The following is a 27,457-nucleotide window of genomic DNA, read 5'->3' as shown; positions in this document are numbered from 1 at the left end:
AGGGGAAAGGAAAGTGTGTCCTGTGGGTAGGCTGAGGACTTCTGTGGGGGTGAGCGGGAGAGGGGGCCTCGGGGGGGCCTCGGGGAGCCTGTTTACCAGTGAGACCTAGAGGTTCTGAATTCCATCTTGTATCTCTGGGCCCTGAGATTTTCCCTGGGAGAAACCAGAGACCGGCTGACTAGGCAAGGGTGTTAAAAATAGGAGGGGTTATTTCCAGAGGCGGGCACGCTGGCATCCAAGTGCTAACGCAGCACTCGCCCAGCACAGCCACAAGTGTCTGATTTCTGATGCTGGGTTTTTGTTGCCAAGAACATCAGGAAGCAGGGCTTAGCAGTTAGACACATAGGGCGGCACGGAGTGCCATAATTTACACTTTTCTGTCTTCCAAAGCCCCACCGTACTCACCCAGTCCTCAGAAGCGGCAAGTCAAACATAGTTGGCAGACAGGACCCACGTGCTCTTTGCCTGGAACGTGCACCAGAAGTCGTGCGCAGAGCTCATTCTCCTAGAGCGGGGACATGGGGGGGGGAGGCGGAGGGGGTTGCAAACTTCATCTTGGGGGCCAAACCTGGCTCACCGCCTGTTGTATGGCTCACAAGCTAAGAATGCTTTTTACGATTTTCAATGGTGTTTTAAAAAGCAACACAGAAGAATATTTCATGATGAGAACATTTTATGAAATTTCAGTTTCGGTGTCCATGAGTCAAGTTTTATCGGGAACTGTCAAAGATAGATAAAGCCACTAGTTAAAGTGGGAAGGGCAGGTTTTTATCAGTAACATGCTGCTGCAATAGGGAAGAGTCCAGTATGAACTGGACTCAAGTGTGATTTGTATAGAGGTGACTGAGCATTTTAAAGAGAGCATGAGGGAGTAGGGACGGATGGGGGGAAAAGGGGGTTTGTAGAGTCAGAGAAGTGGAAGATTACAACAAGCTGAAAGGAGGGCTTGGTCCATGTGAAACCCATTTGGGTTTGCTAACTGGCTTTTATCAACGTTAGGCTCCTACACTCTCACAGAGGCTGGGAGACGGGGCCATATCTTCAGGTGTTGGCTGTGATCAACAGCAAATTCTTTGGGCAGCCTTGAGTTTTCTCAGGCAGTCACTTTAAGGGGGGTTACGGGCATCCTAGGGATGCGGCCTTGAGCTGTTAGAGATGATGTTAGTGTTTGCTCAAGTCTTTATAGGCCAAGGTTGAATAGATGAGAGAGCTCAGAGGAGCCAGGCACGAGCGTGATCAAGGAGAGGCTGTCAGAACACAGCCACACGCCCTCTGTGGCTAATTTCATGCTAGGACAGCAGCTTTAAGTAGTTGCCACAGGGACTGTCCGGCCTGCAAAGTCGGAAATATTTACTACCTGGCCCTTTATGGAAAACGTGTGCTGAGCCCTGCTGTGGAATAACTGCGCTCATCAGCCAGCTTTGGAGAAGGGAACAACCCTTCTCTGTTCCCGTCTGTCAAGTGAGGGGAAAGAGGCTTGTTCATCCCGCTTAGAACAAATTAAAAGAAAGGTGTGTGAGACTAGGGGCATCTGAGTAGTAGCCATGGGTGGGGGTGGGGGTGGGGGTTTGTCAAGATTCTTCTCTGCTATCTCAGGTGTCTGGGCTGGGCTGGGAGGGGCGGCTGAGCAGCCTGGGGACAGAGAGAGCGCACAGCCTAGCCTGTCTTTCAATCAAGGAGCGTGCAAATGTCTGGCACATGGTTCTGAAATCCAAAAGGGTCAAAAAGAGCAGGTGACATAAAATGGGAGGAGGTCAAAGCCTGGGCGCTGCAGTGAGGGGCAGGCGGCAGATGAGGCCTGGGAGAGGCTGCACAGCTCCACGTGGTCCTACAGCCAAAGGCAGGACGCTGTCCCAGGCATGCAAAGGGGAGCCTGGGAACAAACTTGCTGCAGGTAAGAGAATAGGTTAGATGGAATTCTGGGCCAGCCAGGTAGCTGGGCTGCAGTTCACAGCTAAGAAAAAAGACGAATGACCTCATTCCACAAACGCCATTTTTGGAGGTCAGTAATGTTGTTGTTTTTGTTACTATTACTACTTTTAGTAGAATTAGACTAGTGTGCATTTTATATTTCTACGTGGATGCCTGCATTTTTAGCACCGAAAAACACTTCTGAAGGGACTAACTCTCCAGTGAGCAGAATACATTTGGCTTTCTAGAGTTTTAAATATTTCGACAGAGACAAAGATGTACCCGGAAGTACCATGCAGACAAAAGGGTTGGAGAGTAGCTGCCAGACAGCCACACAGCATCTCGTCTCCGTTTGCCTCTGCTGTGGAGAAAAAAAATGATGTGACAATGCAAAACAGAGCCCGATGCTGAAAAAAAACACATCAAGCAAACCGATGAGAAAACTCATCTGTTTCTCCCCAGTGCAAGGACTGATCCTTGCCAGGAATGGGCAATTGGTCAGTCTTGCTTGGGCTGGATCTGGCTCAGGACTCAAGGAAGGGACTGGCCCCTCACTGCAGAGTTCAGCCAAACTATGTCTGAAAGCCTGCTGGGGATGGGGGTGGGGGTGGGGTGCCAGCAAAACAACAGTGCAATCTTCTCTGAAGCATGTCATTAACATCAGAAACCCACAGCTTCTAACTCCTCACCAAGTGTATGCAAATTCAACAATCACCAAACACTTTTCCAGCTTTTTAAAACTCATCACCTCTATGAAGTGAGGAAGGCAGCAGAGCCAGGACTTGCAACTCAGTCGTCAAGAATAATACTTAAGTGTGGTATTTTTTTTTAATTGTGGTAAAATATACATGGCATACAATTTAGCATCTTAACCATTTCTAAGTGTACAGCTCAATAACGTTATGTACACTCACATTATTGTGCAACCAATCTCCATAATTCTTCTCATCTTCCCAAACAGAAACTCTGTACCAAGTAAACAACAACTTTCCATCCCCTCTACTCACCGCCCCTGGCAGCCACCATTTTATTTTCTGTTTCTACGAATTTGACTATTCTAGGGGCCTCGTATAAGTGGAATCGTACAGTCTTTGTCTTTTGGTGTCTGGCTTATTTCATTTAGCATAATGTTTTCAAGGTTCATCCATGTGGTGGCATGTATCAGAATGTCCTTCTTCTTTAAGGCCAAATAATATTTTGCTGTATGTATAGACCATACTTTGGTTATCCATTCACCCATCTATAGACACCTGGGTTGCTTCCACCTTTTGGCTGTTGTGAATAATGATGCTGTAAACATTGTTGCACAAATATGTCTTCAGGACCATGCCTTCGGTTCTTCTGGATATATACTGTGTGATCCTTTTTAAAATAAAAATGGTTGCAAAATATCCATGATAAATATAATATCAAAATTTAAATAGAGACAGGCTCCGTATCACCTATTTTTCCTTTTGCGTCATGCTCCTATGGCTCTGTATGGCAGTGGGAGGCAGCCATGATGGTCCCCATTGTGCAGGAGAGAAAACTGAAGACCACAGAAGGGCTCGCTTCCTGGGCCCAGGTGAACGGGCGCCCCGGCAGGATGAGAACCAAGGCTGCTGGCTTCCCGCCTGTCTCCCCAGGGCTCTTTACCAGCCTTCACTTGGCCTCTAGCCAAGTACCTGGGGGGACCAAGAGACATGTCACCCCGTCTTTGGCTAACACATAGTAGGGACTGCCCAAGTTTGGTTCTTATTAACCCCTCCTTGAGACTGAAAATGTCAAGGCTCCCTGTGTACCTCTACATTCCCTGGCTGCCCCAATAAACAGGGATTTTAATCACACCCCACTACAATATTTATTCTACCAGTGTGACTTATCCCATTTTCATCAAATGTTTTATTTACAAATTTATTTCTAATTCATACCCTGCCCCCTTTCAGAAAAGATCTGATGCGGAGACAAAGTATTAATAAATCCTTTTTAATAGCCTAGCTATTAAGCCAATGACTGGTGTTCAGGTGGGGACACAGCTGCCCGTGGCTTCCTCAAGCCCTCACTTCACGGCCTCACTCAAGTGCAGCCACTGAAGCTGTAATGAACCCCGACGCAAGGCATTGGATCCCGTGCGGCGAAGAAAGTTAAGGTCACTGCCATTATAGAGAGTGATATTTTCTCTTCTTTTTAACTTTGCCCCTGACAAGAATTTTTTACCTGAATGTAAAAGTCCCAACCTCTTGGAGATTTTTGTTGATTTGGGATTAAACTTGCTTTTCTCTTCACCACAAAGCGGTCACGGTAACCCCACGGAGAAATGCAGGATGGGGGATTTGTCTGTAACCACAACCTGGGAGTTCTGGGCTCTGAGCGTGAAGAGCTCAAAAACACATTTCCAAGTCACTGATTTCACGGCCGACGCCATTCCCACCTCCACCCTGCCAGGCTGGTAGAATTTGTGCTGCGCTTCAAACAGCGTCTCAGGGCTACCGAGCGCATGTTTCAAAGCACTAGTGAGGTTAATGAAAACAGGAATACCGTTTTACCTGGAAATGTCCAAGGGGCAGGGAGGTGACAATGTATAATCTGCCTAATGGGGAGGAAAATGAGAAAAGGGAAACGCCACAGCCAAGGCCGGCCCAGCCTCAGAGAGAGGCAGCCTGCGAACCCGTGACAAATGAGAAAGGCGAGGCGAGAGGCCTGCCAGCAGTTATTAAGAAGAGCCGATGGGTGTGATTGAAGCTGGGAGGCTCACACACCAGCTCCAAAAATCCAGGTATCGAACTCTTAGCAGAGAGACGAAGTCTAGGAACACCAAAGAACCACAGCTGTGTAGGTTTCACAGAAGTGAAATTTACCTCTGAGGGAGAACACGTGATACCTGGTTGAAGGAAGCCTCTTATCCTCCTAACCTTCCTCAAATAGTTAGATGGTGTCCCAAAACCAGAAAGGGCAACCTGTGAAGTGCATAGAGACCTGGCTCCGTCCTTAGCTGGAGAAGCCCCCTCTGGCCTCTGTGCATTGAATAGACTTCAGCTCAGTTTCTTCCAACTGGAACAAAAACCAGCATGCACTAATATATGTTACACTCATTGTTTTGGTACCTAAAAGGCCTCCAAAGAGTTCAAGCTTCTAAGGAGACCTTAAAACAAGGTTTTTTTCAGCCTTTTCTCTGCATACATTTCAACTTCTTGTCTGTGTTTCACGGATTACGATTTTTGTTCTGTGTTAGTCTTCATAAATTTCAGGCCTGTACCAGTCTGCTTAGGTAAAATGGTCCAAGCAAATACACTACTGTTTATCTTTACGAATCACAATGTTTGCTCATATTGTCCAACTGAAACACAGTAAAGAAAATAAGTTAGCATTAGATTTAGATATCAGACACTATCTGCCTTTCATAAATTCCATCTTCAAACGTATGTACTTCAGAATTATCATAATCACTCTAACGAATTGATTTTACAAGAAGCTGTTATAAACGTACTTACTAAATAAAGTTATAAAAGTAAAATGTATATTTATATGTCATATATTTAGGCCTTACAGATTTAGATTCCAACATAAGACTCAGGGAAAAAAAGGATTCTGTTGCTTAAAATTGTTGGAAACCATTGACAAGCATCTGGTCGTTAGATGACCTTTAAGATTCCTTCTAGCTACAGTCAGCGAAGCAGATCTTGCATCAAAACTTGTAAGAGTTCAGGGCCGGCTGATTGGCATGTTGGTTAAGAGCTGGCTTGGGACGCCAGAGGGCCCCGGTTTGGATCCCACATATGAGGGCCAGTGACACTGCCCTCTACAGCTAAGATGCTGAACAACAGCTCAACCTGGAACTGGGCTGCCATGAGTCGCTGGCGACGGCAAAAAGCAACGTCCTCCACAACTAGACTGAAGAACAAAAGGACAGCAACTTGTCTGTTCCCCTTCCCCCAACTCCCCAATACAAATCTTTAAAAGAAAAAAAAACAAACTTGTAAGAGTTCAAGAAAGAAAGATCTCCTTAAAACAAATTTATATTTCTTACCTTACAGATGGCCAGGGAAGTTTTTTGAGGAAGGAAGTGGTAGGATGAAGATAAGCAAATAGAGTTGCAGATGAGAGGTGCCTTAAGGGGCAGAGAGATAGCTAGAAAGGGTTAGAAGAGTGAGTGTCCCTCCTTCCAGACCTACAACCTTGCCTTCATCTCTTGTCAACTGACAAGTGTCTTGAAATAATTCTCCATATCTCTGTCACCACTGATTTATTTTGTATTCACTTCTTGAGCCATGCAGTCTGTCATCCACCCCACTCAGCCATTGAAACCCCTCTCTGGAAGGTCACCAATGACCTTTCGATGACCAACTACATCCTACGACACCTTTCAAAGCATTTTGCACTTTTGACTTCTGCGTCCTTCTTAAAATTCCCTGAATTTCCCTGTTGTCCTCTTCCTTTTTACAATGTTCATAGTCTCTTAAATTTTGGTGTGGCCAACGTTTTCCATCTTCAGCCTTCTCATCTCATGCCATACTTTCTAAGAAATTTCATTTATTCCCAGGTCTTCAGTTCCCTGAGACCACAGGTGGCCTGTATCTCCAGCCCACCTCTCTTTGCAGGTGTCAGTTTTAGTGCATTTTGTTGGCTTCCTTGCAGACCTGCTCCCCAGATGTTCTGGAACAGCCCAGATGTGGAAATCCATTCCCAGCCTCTGACTCTTCTTACCCAAGCCTGTTCTTCCTTTTCTGTTCCCTCATTTTGATGACATCATAGGTACCCACTCACCCAAGCCACACATCTCTGAATGACTCCTAGATTGTTCGTTGACCAAGCCAAGCCTCACAGATTCTCCTTCTGAAATGACTCCTAAATCCATACTCTCATCATGTCCACCTACCATCCCCTGAGACCAGGGTATCTTATCCTCTCTCTACCTGTGCCCTGGCCACCCTAGGGAATGTGGCTTTCCAAACATACCAAACCCAGTCACATCTCTCACCACAAGGGATGTCTTTTGCTTAAGCAAACACATGCTTATTGAGTATATTCCATTCGTACTGATGCTGCAACAAGTCACACAAACTTAGTGGTTAAACATAATACAAATGTATTCTCTTACGGTCCTGGAGGTCAGACGTCTGAAAGGAGTCTAATGAGGCTAACAAATCAAGGTGTCAGCAAGGATGGAAGCTTCAGGTGAGACCCATTCCCTTGCTTTTTCCAGCTTCTGGACACCGCCCCCTTTCCTTGGCGTGTGGCGGCCTCACTCTGATGCCTGCTTCCGTTCTCGCATCTCCCAGTTCTCCATATCCTCCTGCCTCCCTCTTATAAGGAACTCTGGGGTTACACTGGGCCCATCAGACGATCCAGGGTAAGCTTCCCGTCTCCAGATCCTTAATTTAATCACACCTGCAAAGTCCCTTTTTCCATGTAAAGTCACAGGCTCCGGGGATTAAGGTGTGGACATGCATTCACAAGTTCCGCGGATTCAGATGTGGACATCTGGGGCAACCATCATTCTGTCTACCCCACTGAGTATCAACCCGCATGACAGGCACTGAGCTAAACTAGGACCTAACAAGGAATGAGGAATGGCCCTCTCCTTCAGAAACTAAGTTCAATGGCGGTTGATTTAAAAATGAAGTATAGGGCTGGCCAAGTGGTGCGATGGTTGAGAGCTGGCTTGGGACACCAGAGGGCCCCGGTTCGGATCCCACATATGAGGGCCAGTGACACTGCCCTCCACAGCTAAGATGCTGAACAACAGCTCAACCTGGAGCTGGGCTGCCGGCGACTGCGTAGGCTGCAGCCCCTGCTGCAGTGGGTTGCCATGGGTTACCGTGTGTAGCCAGCAGCCAGCAGCCGCAGTGAGTGGCCATCCAGAAGCCGGCGACTGATCTGCCTCGCCTGGGAAAAGCACAATGATGGTGCCAACTTGGGCCAGTGAAGCAACGTCCTCCACAACTAGACTGAAGAACAAAAAAAGGACAACTTTTTTGTTCCCCTTCCCCAAATTCCCCAATAATAAATAAATAAATAGATAGATAGATAGATAGATAGATAGATAGATAGATAGATAAATAAATAAAATGAAGTATAAATGCTACGAGGAGATCCGGGCGGGTTCCTAGGAAACACAAAGGGGCAAGTGGCCTGCTCCCTTTCTGAACCTGCTCAAGTCCTACTTATCCTGCAGGGCCCAGCTCGGCCAGCTTGGCCATCACGAGGTGACTTGGTCTCCAGCCCCTCAGTGCAAAATTCATGCTTCTCCTCTTCTTGTGCCCTTGAGGCTGTGCTGCTATTCCCAGGCCTCACCCATCCTACACAGCTCAGTGTTGTCTGCTTGCTGGATGACAAGCTCTTTGAAGGTAAGGGTCCTGTCTTCAGAATCATCCTGGCAGCTAGAAACTTTCTTCTTCTCCCACCCCCCACCCCCACCCCCATTCTTTTTCCTAAAAACTGTGCACAGCACAGACAGTGCCCTCGGGACATGCTGATACTTGGAACAAGTACATGAACTAGACTGCTGTTGAGGTGGACATGAGCAGGGAAGAGAGCATGCAAAGACGCTACAAAGAGGAAGAATCAGAAAGTGCAGTCAGAAGGCCTAGAAGCAAGAGAGGAGCTTGAAAGAGCTCATCTGTGATCTGCCTCCCTGGCTTCAGGTTGTCTGCAGCCCGAGTGGCGTGTCCCCCTGCTTGGCCTGAGTCGCATGAGTGAGACCGAGCCAGCTGTGTCCCCTACATCAGAGCACACGGCTGCCTGCCTCCCAGATGAGATGATTTTCCGAGCCAGAGCACATCAGCTGACAGCCTTTAAGAAAAAAGATTTCCGGGAGTGCTTTTCCAGAAGGTTGAAAACCCACCCTTCATGATACTGGATCACAAATTTCATTTCAAAACAGTTTATCTTCCACCCTGTTAGCAGAACCAGCCCACTCGGAGTTATTTCGGTCCTAGGAGGCCTAGAGGGTCACCCTGAGGAGGAGACTGGATTCATCAGGTAAAGCCTATTCACTCACCCACCTTCTATTTGCTCACCCGCCTTCCATTCATTTCCTGTTAGTTACTTTTGTTCCAGGGTATGCGACTTACTTTAAGCCTGGTTGGGGAAACTGAGGATTGAACCCACAAAACAAGAGTCCCTGCCCAGAGCACCCACTTCGTTTTGTAAAAATGCGTACACATCTGCATTCCACACAGATGGAAGACCTCACCAGCAGGCAACTTTGAAGAGCAGGCACAATGACAAGCCACCCATTCCTATGACTTTGGGCACCTTCCCTTTCAGCTCCCTGTCTTTTGTATATAAAGGAAACAAAACCCTGAAGACTAATTAGAACATTTCCGAGTTTCCTTTGCAAGGTCTCCTACACGTTCAGGCACTCTGCTCACCTCAAAAGGGCTCGCCATCAGATTATGTTTCTATTCAATTACTGAGCCAACATCAAGCTACATTCTCCTCTGGTTTTCTTTGCTGGGTTGTGCAGAGCGGGAGCCAAGCAGCCAGCCAGCCACGCCCACCTTCGGAGTCCTTTGCTGGCTCACCCCATCACCTAACCAGAGCCACTTTCTTCTCAGGGATTTTCAGCACAGTTTCCCTGAAACAATGGTTCAAATCAGTTTGCAGAGCCTCCGTTTTAATGAGCTAGGAGTGGGATAATACCCTAGATTTTGCAAGCTACAGTTTCTATTCAATTTAATTACCTCCCTCTGCAGATTTAAAATCAACCAGAGAGCTTCAGACAAAGGGGGATTTCATCACTTTCCCAGAACTCTGTATGGTAGGTATATGCCTACAGACCAGGATATGCTAAAGAAGGCAACATCCATCAAAACTGACATAACCATGGAGACGCTGTCACACTGAGAGTTCTAACCAGCGATACCTGGTAAGACACAAAATACTCGTGCATGCTAATACTTTGTCACTGCTCGGAGAGCCATGCAGAGTGGGTGGGGATGTCACCGCACAGGACAGCTCAGTTCTCCTTCACCCCAGCCCATCACTCATGCTGATCTGGCCGCGTGGCATTGGGGCATTGGCAAAGGATGTCAGTGGGGAGGAGAGAGTGTCTTTAAGTTCTTCTGTCACACCCTGTGATCCAGTTTGCCAAGCGTTCAAGGGCACGCTATGTAAAAAGCAGAGGTGCCTAGGGCTAGAGGTCTGAGGACATGACCCCTGCCTCCTAGGAGCTCACAAGCGCCTAACTCTGATACAAAAACGGTGGTGACAGAGGTGTAAGGCTTCATTGCAGGCAGAGGAAAAGCGAGCAGAGGAGGTGGAATTTAGTCTTGAATAGTAAGTAGAGCTCCCCAAAGCAGATTGGGGGTTGGGGGTACAAGTGCTCCAAAGGAGACGCAAGAGCGTCAACGAAGGGAAGGAGTGGCAAGTGGTCTTAGTCTGCCATGTGCAGTGCTCAGGAACGAGACTTGGGGGCGCCTCCAAAGTCCAGCTAAGAGATTTAGGATGTGATGGGAAGCCCCTAAGGGTTTCTTCAAAAAAGAGTGGCATGTGTTTGGGACAGGTAACTGGAGAACTGGAACTGAGGTAACGTCATCAACACAGGGTGCTTCAAATCTGAAGGCAAGGATTTCCATCCATTCGGTGTGTTAGGACAATACATTGTATAATGTATTTACATATGTAAGTGAAGCAGCAGACTGGATTTCAGACCAAGGGCCCTTCAGCTGCTTAGGACCAAACACAGGGGATGTTCTAGCAGGGAACGTGCAAACTGTTCTCCATCCCAGCAGTCCCTCCACTGAGCCAGCTTCCCATCTTCATGCTTAACCTGTATAGTCCATTCAGAACATTGTCACCGTGCAGTTTTGCTGAAATGACATGTTCCTATTAACTTCCACATTAATAGCGTTCTCAGAAAAATGCTGTAAAGAACGCCAATACAGCATAGGAATTAACACCTGAGAGGCTTAGTCGCATTTTCCCACTGATGGTAGGGCCTTGGGTTACTTCATCCAGAGCAGATGGCAACTCAAGGAGACCTTCAAATCCACTTGATTTACTTGTGAAGCATTTTTTTCTTTCCAAATTCCAAAGATGATTTATGTCGTATCCTATCAATTCAACTCAAAGAAAGCAAGATACCTGGCTCAAACACTGACTCACTGCAATGAGTAAGAATTATAAATTGTCCTTATGAAAGCCTGACTGTCCTATCTACTTACATTTACAAACTTTGAGCACGGAATATTCAAGTTAGATTTATGGTGCCACGTTAATAGGATGTTAAAAATAAAATATCCAGGGCACACAAAGCATTCTGTGTGACCTGCTAGTGCTTCTCAAAATTGCATCACAGAGGATGCAAAGCATTATGTCCCCAACAAAAACAAGACCCTGACACAGGGCAATTTTCTGCACAGCCAGCATTTCAGGGGAGGATGGGGTGGGGGGAGATGAGTTGAATTCATGCTTGTCACATGCCACTATCAAGTAAAATACCATTATACCCATATAATATATTGATATAAACTAGGTTTACGAGTTCTGAAATAAATTCTGGGCTGCATAAGCCCAGCATTAACAAGTGACGTGTTAAGAGTAATTCATGACAATTTTTTTTTTAATTCCTAAGATCTGTGTTGAATGACAGTTTGAGAAGGGCTCCCTTGCTCACCGACCACTGATGAATGTTAAACTTTCAGGTAACACTTTAAGTCTTTGCAACTGCAGATGTTTGGAGATGAAAGTCACAAATGTTTGGAAACTGGAGTCACAATTTTAGAAATTATCACTGAGCTGTGTTACGTGAGCTAGTTTTACCAATTAGGATTCTGAATAAAATCAAAGTGCTGTGCTTGACTTCTGTGAGGCTTCTGACCTTTAAAAGTAAAAAGCAGAGAATTGTGGTTCACACGTAATAAACAAATCTCCAAATTATTAAAAAGGCATTTTATTATAAATACATTTTAGTTGTAGCAGTAAAATACATTTTGTGTTACCATGAATCTTTTAAAACAAAAGAACTTCACTGAGACAATAATCACAATGTAGGAACTGTAGACCCCCAAATTGAAGAAAACTTGTTCTAAGGAACCAAAGTGGCTAAAGTAATTCCAGAACTAAGTTAAAAAAGAAAATGATAAAAAAGGAAGAAAAAAACCCTAGAGAGTGGCTTTGGGTTATTTTACTCTGTAGGTACTAAACCTCTCACCTGAGGTATCATTAACTTCAAAGAAAAAAAATTTGTTATAATTTTGCCATAAATTATAATTAGATTAGATTGGCTGCACGGCTGGTACTTACTTTTAAGAGATGGAAACTGACCATCTCAGGTTTACATAGCCTCCCTTTGGAAGACTTGCCAAAATAAGACCCAGTATGAATTTGCTAAGTAATGGATCATATGAAGTTAGCTGAACAAGTTTAGATTAAGAACTGTATTTTTTTTAAGCATTAAAAAAACAAAAACTATGTCACTAATAACAGGACCCTTTAATAAAATGCAAAACAAAACCATTACCTTTATAATTTAGAGGAGAGGTATTTCAATCACCATATTTACCTAGGATACAACTACTACATATAACCAGTACCTTCATGGGTTTCCAAGAATCAGGTCAGATGACTGGCACAGAAAGCGGATACAGTACAATGTCATATACATGGATTTGTAGGAAGCAGGCATGGTCTGGATACAGGAACATCCAAGACCCTTCCTCTGTATGGGAGTGGGGCTGACATTCTCAGGTGTGACTGACACGCTAGGACTTCAACCTGGACAAAGGAGCCCTCTGATCTACTGAAAGAGAGAGCGAGGTCTTGGCATACAAGGCATCGTGCAAAGCAAATGTAAAGAAACCAAAGCTCCCTACGAGCTGGAACTGGATAGAGTAGCCTGTGTGGAACATATAGACAATCCCCACCGAAGGCCATCAAGCCTTTCCGGCAGGAAGTACTGTGTTAAGAATTCCACAGCTGTGCATTCTATGGTGCTTATCATGGGGACTTCTACATCTAAATTTTTCTACAATTACCTTAGAAATATTTTGTCTCTTTCTAGTATCTCAGTAAATTCAAAGCCAAACTAAAAACCAGAGGCAGAGATCAATACCCCTCAAGCTAGAGTCCAGGGGGGATATGAACAACAAGGACAATAACACACAAATTTTAAAATATCCAAAGACCTGTCAGGTTTATTATAGACAGTCTCCTTCTCAAAAATAACTTGCTCATACGTGTGCACCTATGGTTTATGAATAACTCATGCTGTGTAGCTGGTAGCTTCCCCTAGACTGTTCTACAAACATATATATATATATATATATATATATATATATATATATATATATATGTATGTATATATTTTAAGGTAGCAAAGTAATCAACAATTATTCATTTTCTGCCATCCACAACACTTCAGCCTCCCCTAACATCTGCTGACATGGCAGAGAATCCAAAATAATTTTATTAGCCTGAGAAACACATAATTTGAAAAGAAATCCTTTGCCCTCCACCCACCCCACAGAACCCATAAAAACTACAAATACATTATTTGGGGACTATCCACTGTTTTCGATGCTCCATGTCACTGACCTCTTAGGACAGGACCTTCTCTACCTAGTGCCTCGATAAATGCAAAGTGCATCCTCGTGGCATTCTGATGGCGTCCGTCCTTCCATAGTTCTCGTCCCCATGTGTACAGATTATCCAGATTGACTCTAAGCACACCAAACAAATGCACAGCATCCAGACCAAAGCCCAGGCTGCAGTGTACACAAACCCAAACTCACCCCAGAAATGAGAGTTCCTGCACCCTCACATGGAAGGGTACCACAGACCTTAAAGGAGGCGGGCAATGGGAGGGGGTGGCGGCCAACCAGAAGGGCTCATCACTCCACAGCTCTTTCTCCGTGAATGTTGCACGCATGGCATCAGAATTATAAAAATGTTTCAAGAGCGCGGGGTTTTTATACCAAGTAAATAAATGCATGGTTGAAAAGGCCTTCAGTCTTTCTCTAGACCAATGGTTCTTGAAATGTGGTCCCTGGACCAGTGGCATCAGCATCACCTGGGAACATGTTGGAAATGCGAATGACTGGGCTCCAGCCTGGAATCAGAAACTCTGGGGATGGAGTCCAGCAGTCTGTATTGTAATAAGCCTTCCAGGTACTTCTGATGCTGGGCTAAGCTTGAGACCACTGCTCTATCCTGCGCAAAGTTCTAAAATCTTAAAAACAGGGGACTTGTGGGCCGGCCGAGTGGCTCAGTTGAAGAGCTTGCTCAAGAGTAAGAGCTCTGAGCAACAGGGTCACCGGTGCCATTCCCGGCCCGAGCTGAGCTGCTGCTGAGCTGCCAACAGGTGGCAGGATGGCTCAGCTAAAACAAAACAGGAGACTTTTAGACACTACTGCGTGACTTCTACTGTGTTGAAACCTCAGTAATTTGCCACCCCTTCCCCTTACTTTCTCAAACATCAAAAAAAAAGTATTAATGAAAAAATGTATTTCAAATAATCAAATATTTTTCAAAGTAATACTGATTTCCCCTCCTATCCATAATTCTAAGGCAGGCAGTCACATGCTAGAATGCAAAATAAAATACAGGAGACCTCCTTCACAGACGAGGTGTAGAAATAGCTAAAAAGACTCCCCAAGAACATAATGAAAATTCCCTAATATTGTTTAATGAACTCATAGAATTATATAAAACTTACTATGCTTTATGCTAATATTTGTATCAAAATAAAATCTCTCTGTTGAACATATTGCAAATAAAGTCTGGTCTAATACTCTGATTACTGAAACTATAAGTATATGAATGTCTCTAGGTTTTCTTAACACTCCAGTTTTAGAAGCTTGAGACTACTTGTTTAACTGGGTTTAGGATTTAACCACAGTTCACCTTACTAAGTCTAGATTCTTCTATTAGGTACCTCCCTTCAAAAAAACATTTAGAAACTCCTGTGACTGTTTCCTTAAAGTTTATTCCAAAGTAGATGTTTTCAATCATTGCAAAAAAATTTTAAATGGTACATGAAAAATTTGCTTTTAAACTGTTCAATCTGATAGTCTAAAGTAATAACAATGCCATTTTCTGAAGGTTTTATAAGAATGTTAAACGTTAGTAAAACTCACTTCTTGTAACAATGGTCTTGAAGTCGCTAATTAAACATGTATGAAAGTAGTTAAATGTGAATTTAGCAGCTTTACAGTAAAATCTCAGCAAATAAATATCCAACCTCAAGTAGACAGAAAACATGAGAAGCCTGATATAATGAGCACTTTGAAGACTAACATGCCACTTACTCTTCCATGATATCATTATGTAATGGACATCACTAAAGTGGTATTTTGAACAAGAAATGTTCTAACTATAACATTACCCATTATTTCTAATTGCTAGGTAGTTTGAGGATCAGATAACAAAAAGGGGAGGGAAAAAAATCAGATCCATTAAAACATTTAAAACAGAGATTTAGGGAGCCACATTGGGAGGTGGTAGAAATTAAGTGTTTTCATATGCTAAAGGGGTGGTTAGTAAAAAATAATGTCTGGTAAATCATAAAAGACAAATTACTACCTTTCTGGAGCTGTAAGAAAAACAAATGGTAGCCTAAATAACATTTTAAGGCAGCAATTTGTATCTTTCAATACATTTAACGTTTCAATCTTGTTTTTTTAATAGACTTTTCCTTTTTAAAAACAACTCCAACATGAAACAATGCTATCTAAGTATAACAGGTGTCTCTTTTTAAATGACTTTTCCAGTAAATCTTATTTTCTTAATAATAGTTGAAATCTAACATTTATCTTGAAATTGTTTTTTCACACCCTGGCTCTTAGGCAAGGTGGCTCTCTCTAGACAAGGTACCTAGAGAGACATTCTTATATGGTATAGCTTCGCTCTTGAGATGTATATTCATGGAAAATATTAAACGTGTAAAATCAACTACCCTAGAGCAAGATAATACTATATATTAATTATCTCAAAGTTAGAAAATTCTGTGAGCTTTCTCAGCAATTTCAATGCTTCCATAAACAAGGAAACTGTTTTCACAAATAGGTCTTGGCGATTGCTATGTTTAATTAGCTAATGCTTATTCAGTGGGAATTCTGCTTATTTTACTTATTCTGCAATTCTTGGAACTGAAAAGACCAAGTGATGTATATACCAAACCTGAACTTATTCTAAAATCTCTGATGAAAAAAACCCACAAAGCAGTTTGTTATTTCATATATACAAAATGACCTAGATAGAAAGCCTATCTGTCTGAGGAAACGAAAATTAAGGTCATGTTAGTTTAAATGGTCAATAATTAACTACTGATTAATCAAAAACAAAGTTCTGCTGTAACAATTTGGCAAGGCATATGCCAAAATGGCACCCAACACCCCTTTTCAAAACACACCAGAAATTATCCACTGAATGAGGCTCTTCAAATCTTAACAAAAATTCATTTTCCAATCAGGAAAAATATTTTAGCACAAGTACGCTCCCTTACAGATTCTATCACTCAAAAGAATGTCTTTAAGGTTAAAAAAAAAAAAAACAATCACTAAAAGAAATGAAAATGTGAAATGAATAAAAAACCATTCTGACAAGAAAAATGAAACCAGAATGACACAGAGAACAAAGAAGTGGAAAGACATCAGGTGAATGATTAACCTCACTTAGAATAAATCTGTTCTAGAAGCAAAGGAAGTTGGTAATACGACTTGGTATCACCCAAGAGCTAACACCAAGGTTTCTTAAAAAAAAAAAAAAAAAAAATTTCCACCTGATCGCCAAGGTTGAACCTAGCGTATAAAATAAGTTGTTTTATAGGTCTGATTTGTAGGTACTCGTTCATACTACCCAAATAATACCAAACCAGCATGAACTGTACTCAGAAGCCATGCCTCATTTCAATGGAAACTTACAATGATTCCAGCAGTAAGACTTGCACAAAACCGGTTAAGATACAATGTGTAAATGACAGATTTAAAGCACGGTTGGAAACATGGCATTAAGTATTGCTGAGAAAGAGTAAGCTTGCTAGAGGTGGAAATACGCAATCAAAGCAGAATCCAAAAAGAGTATCAGATGGAAACATTCGAATCCCTGGCTGTAGAAGCAGTAAGGAAATGAATGCTCCGACACGGCAGAGCAGGAGACTAATATGGAGCTGTTACTTTTAGTTTTTTAGAAATCACTGCTTAGAACAGGGATATCACAACTTAACAGCTTCCTTATCCAAAGCTTCCATCATCTATGTATTTATAGAAGGTGGTGGGGTGTGCACAGGACCTCTTTAAGTATAAATATAAATAATTTAAAAACTGATACTTTTTAAAGATTCAAGTATGGAAAAAAGAAAATTAGGCAATTACTTCATGACAAGGGGTTAACCCTGACATGACAGTCTGTCTTCATATTATCAACATGCTTTTGAACATATATCTGGCTTGTGTTATACAGTCCTGTATATTGGGGGGGGGGGAGAAAGGGGGAGTCATCATTGACAAGAAAATTATTTTTCATAGACATCTTCACATCGGGGAGATCTAGTTTTCACTTGGGCTATGTCTTGAGTTTTGTCGGAGAGTTGGAACTACACAGCTCTATGGCAAAATTCTTCATTCTTTTCTTGTGACTAAAGCATGTTGGGTAAAATCTGACATAGCTAACTGTGGAGAGCTGACATCATACAGGGAAAACGTGGTGCTGTCACTTGCTGGCTCCATTTTACAGCTGCGATTTATACTAACCATTAGCACGTCTGCAGTCTACAGGTCTACAGCTGCCACCTGACCCAGACACCCGCAGCCTGACACGTGAAGCCACATACAAATGAACTGTGCTCTGAGCGGAGTCAGAACTCACACGAGGCGCTCTTCATTTGTCCTGCAGCTTGATAACCTTTAACTAAAGGCACTCTCTTCTAAGTTATCTGAGGATTAGAGGGGATGTGCCTGGCCAACGGCAACGAAACTCCAGTCATAGAAGAGATGTGAGCAGTTTGTCTTTACCTCTGCCACTTTTCCACCCCATTCTAAAAGCCTGCTGCAAACAGGCTGTAGGCTTTTGAAGAGGATGGCCTCATCAAAAGTCCTCGGAAACACTGTTTTTGAATGGGTCATCAGGACCCACTGGTTCACTCGCAATGTTTCCCAACCTCATCTTATTTAAAAAAAAAAAAAAGTTATATTGTAGTTTCAAGATATTTCTGAAGTATAAAAGCAGTACAACTAGATCAGGAAAACAATAAGGGCATGCACCGCTTCAAAAGTGTTACAAGACCACAAGTGTTAAGAGGGTAAACGTTTTCCTTTGGATGCTACCAAAGTTCATTCAAAACAACTTTTAGACTGTAGAATATTTAAGGTAGCTATTTAAAGTTTATATTTTTGTACAAGTTCAGTGGGGTTATTTTCAAAGAATCAAAAGACATGAAAAACAAGGGTAGTTTTTTTTGCCCCAGATTTTGATGAATTTTGATAAATCTTTGACAAACATTGTATGTCTTCTTTAATGATGTTCCTCAAACAAAACAGTTAGCAAAACATTTGAATTGCCATGTATAATGTCACATTGTAATGTAAACATCAAATAAGGTACCAAAATTTTTACTGGAGGGGGAAAAAAAAAACCTTAAAAGCGGCACAATTCTTTATACCACTGAAGTGGGGAGAGCCAGATTACAAACATTTACACATGCATAGTGAGGGAAAAAAGGATTTTACTAAATTCACGCATTTTTAAAATAGTTATTAAGTCTACTAAGCACCAACAATCCTAAAAATTTTTCAGCTTCATGATTTGTTTAAAAAAAAAACCACACTATCAAATTAACATTAAAAACAAGCTTGAAGTGAAGCTTGTCCAAAAATAACTAAGTATGCCAACGTTTTTTTCACTTTATAAAAAACAAAGGCATACAATAGACCTGCAAAGAATGCCTTTAACTCTATCCTACAGTGGATGGAGATTACAACAGCACATCATACGTAGTCTAAAACTATAAAAGTTTTAGAATGCAGCATCTTGTCACAAAAAAAAAAAAAAGCTGATAAAACTTAAAGTATTTAGAAGATGCTGCCCCTTTATTTTAAAAAATTTTAAATGAATTTAAGCAAAAATAACATACATTTGTACATCAACTGGCCATTTCTGGTACAGAAACCCAGCATATGGTAATATTATTGAATAAATGTAAATGCTACTTACAACTTTTTTTCTTTTTAAATACATTTTAGACAAACTTTTTTTTCTTTTTTTTTATAGTTGCACAATTAACCTCTTAGCTGCTAGCTTGATGCAAACATATGTAACAATACACAAATTTAAAAATATTTTTTATTCTACATAAAAGCTGTCAAAATTCCGACTCACGTCAAAAATGCAAAATAATGAAATATACTTTTAAAAAATTAGTTGCAAGTCTAGCAGCAAAGCCATTAAGTGAGAACATATTTAATATTAAAACAAAGGGAACTGTGCATCTATAGATGAGGTCCAACTATCTTAATTCTATTGATACAAACAGAAATGAAAACATTCTCCCTTGAGGAAAAAAAAGTGATTATTTAAAATAGGAGTAAAAGCCATTGCTGCCCGACGAGCTCCCCAGGCTCAGTTCCTGGAACAGGGACAGAGGGTCGCTGCTCTTCTTGGCCTGCTCGGGCGGGTGCCGGGGCTTGGGAGGCGCCCGGAGCGCGCTGGCGTAGGACATCGCGGGCTTGCTGCCCGCCGAGCTCTGCGGGCTGCTGCTGGCGGCCGACTCCGCGATCTGCTTGTTGGGCAGGAGGGGGGGAAACTGGCCGAGATGCTGCAGGACCTTATAGTTGAAGGAACTGGACGCCTCGAGGTTTTCAGACTTCAGCTGATCCTCAGGGGGTTTGACGGTCTTGGGCGGAACTACAAGCAGAAAACAGGAACGCGGAGTTAAGGACAGGCCCAGAGGTTTTCGTGCATCTCATCAACCCTGTGTCACAGCTGGTTCTCCTCTCCAGGAATTCAGCGACAGGAAGGCCACAAGGGCGGATGACCTCTGCCACAGAATGGTCAAGTCACGATACAGATAACCAAACTTCTGTCTTAGTGACACTCGGAAAAGAATTAACTACGTGAACTGGAATAGCCAACCTAAAAAAGAAAGGTCGAGTCTGAAGGTCTGCTTCAAAAAACTAATTTGTACAATTGGATACTTTCCTATTTATTATATTAACTGCTCATAGTTTGAACATGGGAACAAACATGTTCTTTCTTAAATAAAAATAAGCTGTATATGCAGACTTCTGGTCAAAACAGCTTTTATTATTAACCTCAGTAACAGTAGCACTGGATTCCATTTCTTAAAAATGCTACCTTTTCTTGTAATATATATTATAAATAAACATGGAATAAGGTGGAGGAAAAACAGCTCTAAGCTTTACTTCACATTTCCTATAATCTGCCTTTCAAGGTCCTTTAAAATTTTACTGCCCACTAAATCATAACTTGTTTTCAAACATCACTTTTGTTTTCAATCTTTTAAAGATTTAACTAACATCATATTGAATTATACTCATAATACACACTTACAGAGAATAACCTGGAAATTACAAAAAAGGCCAAAGAAGAAAATAAGTCATTCATATCCCACAATACCAGAGATACGCCTTTATTTGTTTGTATATTTTTTTCCTAAGGGCATTATATTATACAATGCAGATATTTCATAACTTATTTAAAAGTAACCTCTCATTTTTAGAAATCTGGATTACAGCCAATTTTTCACTTTTCTACACTGTGATAAATGTTATCAGAGATAACTGTTTCTAAATATTCATGACTATTTCCTTAGGATAAATCCTTAGAAGTACAATGGCTGGGTCATATGGTATATACACAAAGAAAGCGTTTGATAACTGCGGCCAAACTTCCCTGCAGGAAGATACTGCCAATTTATACTCAACCAACATTTACCCATTTCCCTGCTAGACCACAATACTGGTGTTACTATGTGTTTTAACCTTGGCCTGTGTCATAAACACTCCTGTTGTAGCTCTGATCTGCATAGCTTTGATTAGTGGTGTTCATGGACATTTCCCCCTATGTTTATTACCTATTTGTCGATTGGGAGGTTAAGGTAAAAATATTTCCTTTTTTAGTCTCAGTATTTCATTGACTTAATATGCTAAGTTCACAGTACTATTTTAAAACTTTAAAAATTCATAAAATTGTTTGAAATTATTTTAAACCACTTAGCATCCTTCTAGAGCATTTATCTCTTTTCTGTCTAAATGTTACTGATTTTGTTAATGAAATAATTGCTTTTAAGAGCATTAGTTTAACAAACAGTTCAGTATAAAAGTGGCCAGTACTAACACAATACATAAAGATTTTATTGGCTGTTCAAGAACTCACTATTTTTATTTACTTTACTAAGATTTATTATTTTAACCATGTTCTCATTTTCATGACAGTATCATTCATTTAAAATGTTTTCATTTAAACAATATCTACAAAATAATATCTTAGAAGCAGTTTAACCTAATGCCTACATGCCTATCTGACTGTGAATTCAAGACCTCTATTAATTTATCATATATACTCCAGGTAAGAGAAACTATTTTTTAAAACTATGAATTTTAGGGGCAGCTGGTTAGCTCAGGTGGTTAGAGTGCAGTGCTTATAACTCCAAGGTTGCCAGTTTGATCCCCGCATGGGAAATGGAGCTGCGCCCTCCACAACTAGATTGAAGACAACTACTTGACTTGGAGCTGATGGGTCCTAGAAAAACACACTGTTCCCCAATAAAAAATCCTTAAAAAAAAAACAAAAAAAACCACTATGAATTTTACTAATCTGACAACCAATGGTATTTTTCAAAATACATATCTCTATCTAATCTTAAATTTTCATTCATGTATTAAAAGAAAATGTCTGATAAAGCATCTTATCACCAAGATAAGAAAGAACCCAAACGCGTCCATGTTAGAGAGGCGAACCCCAGCTGCATCCTGGAACCGCCCCACGGTAAGGCCCTGCAGTGCGGTTGGGTCACCCCCTCAGTTGCACAGGACCCATTTTCATTATCTCCTTACTCAGCAGGCACTGGTGTTAAGAGCCTAAAGTGTGATCAGTGCCGAAATGGGAAATCCAAAGTCCAAAAAGGTCGAAGACATGGTCTCTGCTCTCGGGCTTACAACTGCGGAGAAAATATTTTCCTTCTGATTCACCACTGGCAAGCAACTGCTATGTCCCTCTAAACCAGCGGTTCTCAACCTTTCACAGGGGTCGCCTAAGACCATCGGAAAACACATATTTTCAATGGTCTTAGGAACCGAGACACCGCTCCTCTATCCGTCTCCAGGCCCACATACAGATATACCCACATGCGAGTACCCGGCGACCCCTGTGAAAGGGTCGTTCGACCCCCAGAGGGGTCACGACCCACAGGTTGAGAACCGCTGCAAACACACACATACACTGATAGACAAAGAAGTTACGCTTCAGATTATTAGTGATTTTGAATTAATTTTTTAATACTTAACTGTTACTTCCAACTAAATACTACCATTTGTTTCCTGTAGTAATGAAGAAATAAATTTATATTTGTGAAAAAAGATACCATAAATGAGGTGCACTTTGGGTATTTGTTCAGGAACTTTATACCTTATCGGTTCAGGTCAGATTTTTATTGATTTTGGCCAAAAGCTATCCTAAAATTTAGGTGGAAAAATAAAAGAGAAATGATGTTTGTCCTTAAAATAAATTATAATCAAACAACAAAAAGTAAATTTTCATCACTGATCTGTAATTTAGATGTTTCTCGGGAAATACAAACATGAGAATATGAGTGTATTTATGTTACTTTTAAAACGGCAAAGCAACTCCAGGCAAAATACAGCCGCTTATAGATGGCGGTGCTACAGAATGTTTAAAGATTACAATGACAACGTCTCTTGCCAGGAAACAAAACCAAAATCTTTTTAATGCTTTTTGCCCTATCACGTCTACTGTTCTAAAAATATGCTTGCATGTCACATACTCAAAAATGGGTCAGTTACAGAAACAATGGATTCACATTCTAAAGATGAGCAAAATTAGTTTCAAATACAAAGGGTGCTACCAGGGCAGAAATTCACCAAAGATCACAGACTTTTCACAAAGATCAATGTCTACAGCCTACAAAGAGAAGGCTATAGATTAGAGAACTCAAACACCTGTAGTACCATTCATTTCTTTACATTCAAAATACATACATAAAAAAAGAGGGGACAAAGGAAAGATAAAAGTGCACTCATGTTCAAGGTTAAAGAGGAAGACTTTAGACATCACCATACAAGTTTAGAGCCTTGGCCATTCCAATGCCTCGCTATGCTTGTTTTGTTTTTTAACTCTTTAGCCTTGGATTTATCAATTCATTAGAACACAAGGAATAAACAAGGAATTTCTATATCTCAAAATGTTAGACTTTACTGGTTTCTTTCATGGCCAAACTGTAGCAAAGTCAACAACTTTATTGACAACAAATCCTTGAAAACTGATACTGACCTAACCAATTCCCACCACCCCCAACTCTTAAGAAACAAACAAAGGAACAGACAAAAACAGAAAACAAACTTTTTCCAAGCAAAGGTAATTCTATCTAGTACTTAGAAATACGTTTTAAGTTCCATTACTTCCTTCATTTGATCAGGGGTCAAAATGATCGGTTCCCAAATATGGATAGATCCACTTGCATTCCAGGCCATAAAATGGAATCAATACAGTCTTACTTAATACGTATGCCTGAGGCACACCTATAAGCTGTAACCATTAAATACTGTTTAAAGATAATAATGCAAATGGGGGGGGGAGAAAAACTCCATAAATCCCCAGGAGCTAAGCAGTTAAAATTACAGTGTTAGCAACCCCACAGTCTTACCCATCAACTCTCTGGGCTGAGCTGTCCTGCTGGAGCCATTGCACGGAATGTTCTGGTAGGGGGTAGGTGAGGTGTTTATCCAGGACTCCGGGGATGAAAAGTTGAAAGAAGATTGGTTATTATGGTCCTGAAGCTCTTTGCACTGAGCAAGGCTGTCTTGAGGAGTGCTCACTTCTTCAGAACAAGGCTGGACTGAGCTAGATGAGATTCTTCTTTGGTACAAGGGCCGACCAGGTCCTCTAGGTTCATACTACACAAAGAAATAGGACATTTCATGAGTCGGTGAAACGTACACCCCCTTCCCTCAGGTACACGGCAATCTCACTGTATTAAATAGAAACTCTCAAAACTATTCTCTTCTGTGACAATGAACCCCGCACCCCTCAAAAGCAGGTTGAGCAGGAGACTGGGTTTAAGACTCATTTTGGCACTTAGTAGCTGGTCTGATGACAACACACACATAATTTCTGATTCTGTTTTCTGGTCTGTAAAATATAGAGCTGAACCTCCTCTCTTCAGTTCTAAAATTCTATTGATGTTTCAGGTAACATTAGACTAAGAATAAGAATGAAGAGGGGGGCTGGGTGAGAAAGGGGAAGGGATTAAGAAGTACAAATTGGTAGTTACAAAACAGTCACAGGGATATAAAGTATAGCACAGGGAATATAGTCAATAATGTTGCAACAACTATGCATAGTGTCAGGTGGGTACTAGACTCATCGGGGGATCACTGCATAAATTATATAAATGTCTAACTACTATGTGGTACACCTGAAACTAATATAAAATAATACTGAATGTCAACTGTAACTGAAAAAATATTTTTTTAAAAAAGAATAAGAATAAAGAAACATCTGCTCAAAATTAAATGGGAAAATTATAGTCACAATCAACTGAATCACAGCCATCATGAACAGTCATCCATTCGAAGCTTATCTCTGGGGCCCGAGCCTTCACAACCTCCCGATTTATTATTCCTTAGACCGGCCAGATGGCAAGATCCGATTCCTCCTGTCCCACATAAGTATTGCTGATTGAACTCACTGCGGGTCTTCTTTTAGACAATCTTCAATTGACACAGAACATTCATTGCTTTTTTTTTTTTTAATCCTTTATATGTCTGAAACCCAATTAACTTATTCTTTATATTTTCTTCTCCCTAAACTGCACAACCCGAATTCCTTTACCCCTCCCAACAAGATCGATTTGCCAGGCATTTCAAGATTTCTCATTGTTACTTAAGTACTCTCTAATTTTTTTTCTTGCCGGACTTCGGTGACTAATATTTAGTCTCAGTTCCAGGGGCAAGGCAGTATGGGGTGGTGTTACGTATGCAGCTTCAGTCGAGAGCCACGCTACCTGGGTTAGACTCTAGGCTGTCTTTTATAAGCAATGTCACCCTGGGCAACTGACTTAATCTCTTGCGAACTTCATCTGTAAACATGGCTTCATTATCTACAGTACCTACCTTTTAGGATTATTGTGAGAATTAAATGAGCTCAGCATGTATATCAGTTAAAACTGTTCCTGGCACATAGGAAGGGCTTGTTGTTATATAATTGGTTTTTGTTTTTTTTATGTAACATAGAAATATAAGATTCCATGTTAGATCTTAAATGACAGATTGGGACTGCCTTTTATTGCCTCTCCTTTCCCCCAAATAATAACAGATTTGCTATTCAGCTTGTGATTGTTATGACTCTATGGACTCTTTTACTGTTGTTAAAATTGGAAATCAGGCACTGGAAGTTAGATTACAAAGGAGAGAGAGAGAAATGAATTGGCAGGGTTGTAGCAGGAAGTTTTTTGGGACTGTAAGCACAAGCAGATATTGTAGGACCAATTAAATGGGGGAAATTGTGGTATAAGCGCTGAGGGTAAGGTCATCACAGATAGAATCACCAGAATATAAACCAGGGAAGGGAATGGGTCTGGACTGGCTGTCCTTGTGCAGAAAGGCAGGAAAAGGTGAGAGGAGGACAATTCTCTAGCTAGTAAATGATGAGTGTCCAGGTGGTTTCCGCATTCCCAAAGTTTTAGCTACGGGCTGAGAAAGGTGAGAGAGAATACTCTTCCATCTAGTTAATCCTTTTCTCATATACTTTTTATTGTTCTTCTGTCTCTAAGTATCTAAATTCATCTGTAATTTTACTCTGCTTCAAAGGCAATTTTTTTCAATGGTCAAGATCATTCTTTCTTTCTTTCTTTCTTTCTTTTTTTAGCTGAGCCATCCTGCCACCAGTTGGAAGCTCAGCGGCTGCTCAGCTCGGGCCGGGACTCGAACCGCTGTTGCTCAGAGCTCAAACTCTTGAGTGAGCTCTTAACCAACTGAGCCACTCGGCCGGCCCGGTCAAGATCATTCTGAATTTGACTCTGAATATTATCCATCCTAACTAATGTAGTGTCAGCTGTGAATCTCATCAGCACATTTGAAATTTCTCTAGGTCATTAGAGGACAGTGTTGAGAAGAACAAGCAACCTTTCTAACCTGCTTTCTGCTCTCTATGGGTAGGCAATCCCTGAATCACTGATCACAACCGCTTGTGCAGTTTGTCTTTTTTTATCAATGTTATGAGGATGATTAGCTCTCACAATCAAAATCAAGTATTTCTTTTTATTACCATGTCCCGAGTGTGTACCCCAGTCACAATCAGTAGGCGGTCACATTCTAAAATCTTTATGTGTGACTACTTAAATATAAAACTAACGTCTGTTATGGCTTCAGAAGGAACAGGTTATAATAATCAAATCCCCTGGTGACACAGAACACTAAATATACTCATATAAATTCAGGTATTAGTTTTATAAGCTCCTTTTCATTAAATACTTGACAGATATACTCCGGTAGTATAAACAAACACTCATGCATGAATAGATATATGAACCACAAAGCTTAACGGAGGAAAACTAAAAAATCGGAAAGCAACAGAAGGCTGATATAAAAGGAGACAATATTCAATCGAACTTTTTAGAAAATGTGTATCATTTGTATCTTCCAAACTGAAATAAAAAAAATAATCAGAGTTGACAGGCACAGCAGGACTTGGGGAAATATTGTGTAAAATATTTATGACACCTCCTAAGCAGCTATTGACAGAGATTAATGTGTAGATGAAATATGAAATTCAATTCCAAATCAGATTATGAATATAATCGATCCTTGGTTAGAAAAATAATCTAAACTTGAAATTGTTTTTATGTTCTTAAAATTAGATATGTTGAAGATTTTATATATATATATAAAAGTCTACTGGTATATCTATTTCATGCAACACAGATGACGGTAAATGCCTGAAAATATGATTTGCTACTTTGGAATCTGTCCTCAAAGGAAATTTGAGTATAGGCAGAGAAATCTTGATGACAACTGAATAAAATGATTTATATACCAAATAGGCTCCATTTCAGCAGTTTTGTAGTTTTCAGCATACAGATCCTATACAGGTTTTGTTAAGATTTACACCTAAGCATTTTGTTTGACTTTGAGCTATTGTAGTGGTACTGGCTTTTACAATTGGGTTTCCAATTGTACGTTGCTAGGTAGAGAAAAGGGATTGATTTGTGTGTGTTGACCTTATATCCTGCAACCCTGCGAAATACACATTAGTCATAGGATTTTTGCTGGTTTGTTTCTGGGTAGATTCCTTGGGGGTTTCTCCATTGACAATCATGTTATCTGCGAATGGGGACCGTTTTATTTCTCCCTGTCCATTCCCTATGCCTTTTCTT

The 27,457-nt window shown here is 41.2% G+C and overlaps 1 protein-coding gene across 4 annotated transcripts in view; it reads right to left on the bottom strand.

Annotated features, from left to right (window-relative positions):
* Nucleotides 1–16,585: 16,585 nt before the first annotated feature.
* Nucleotides 16,586–27,457, bottom strand: part of HELZ (helicase with zinc finger) — a 157,944-nt gene continuing 147,072 nt past the window's right edge. For all 4 annotated transcript variants that reach the window (XM_019637764.1, XM_019637763.1, XM_019637762.1 and 1 more), the window contains 2 exons: nucleotides 23,729–23,978; nucleotides 16,586–19,731 (listed from right to left, as the gene is read on the bottom strand). In XM_019637764.1, the coding sequence (XP_019493309.1) occupies nucleotides 19,397–19,731; nucleotides 23,729–23,978 (585 nt within the window). In that variant the 3' untranslated portion in view covers nucleotides 16,586–19,396. The remainder of the gene's footprint in view (nucleotides 19,732–23,728; nucleotides 23,979–27,457) is intronic.

The sequence above is a fragment of the Hipposideros armiger genome, unplaced genomic scaffold (assembly GCF_001890085.2).
Source record: "Hipposideros armiger isolate ML-2016 unplaced genomic scaffold, ASM189008v1 scaffold_34, whole genome shotgun sequence".
Lineage (NCBI taxonomy): Eukaryota > Metazoa > Chordata > Mammalia > Chiroptera > Hipposideridae > Hipposideros > Hipposideros armiger.
The sequence above is the reverse complement of the archived record's forward strand: the minus strand, read 5'-3'. Positions and strand labels throughout refer to the sequence as shown.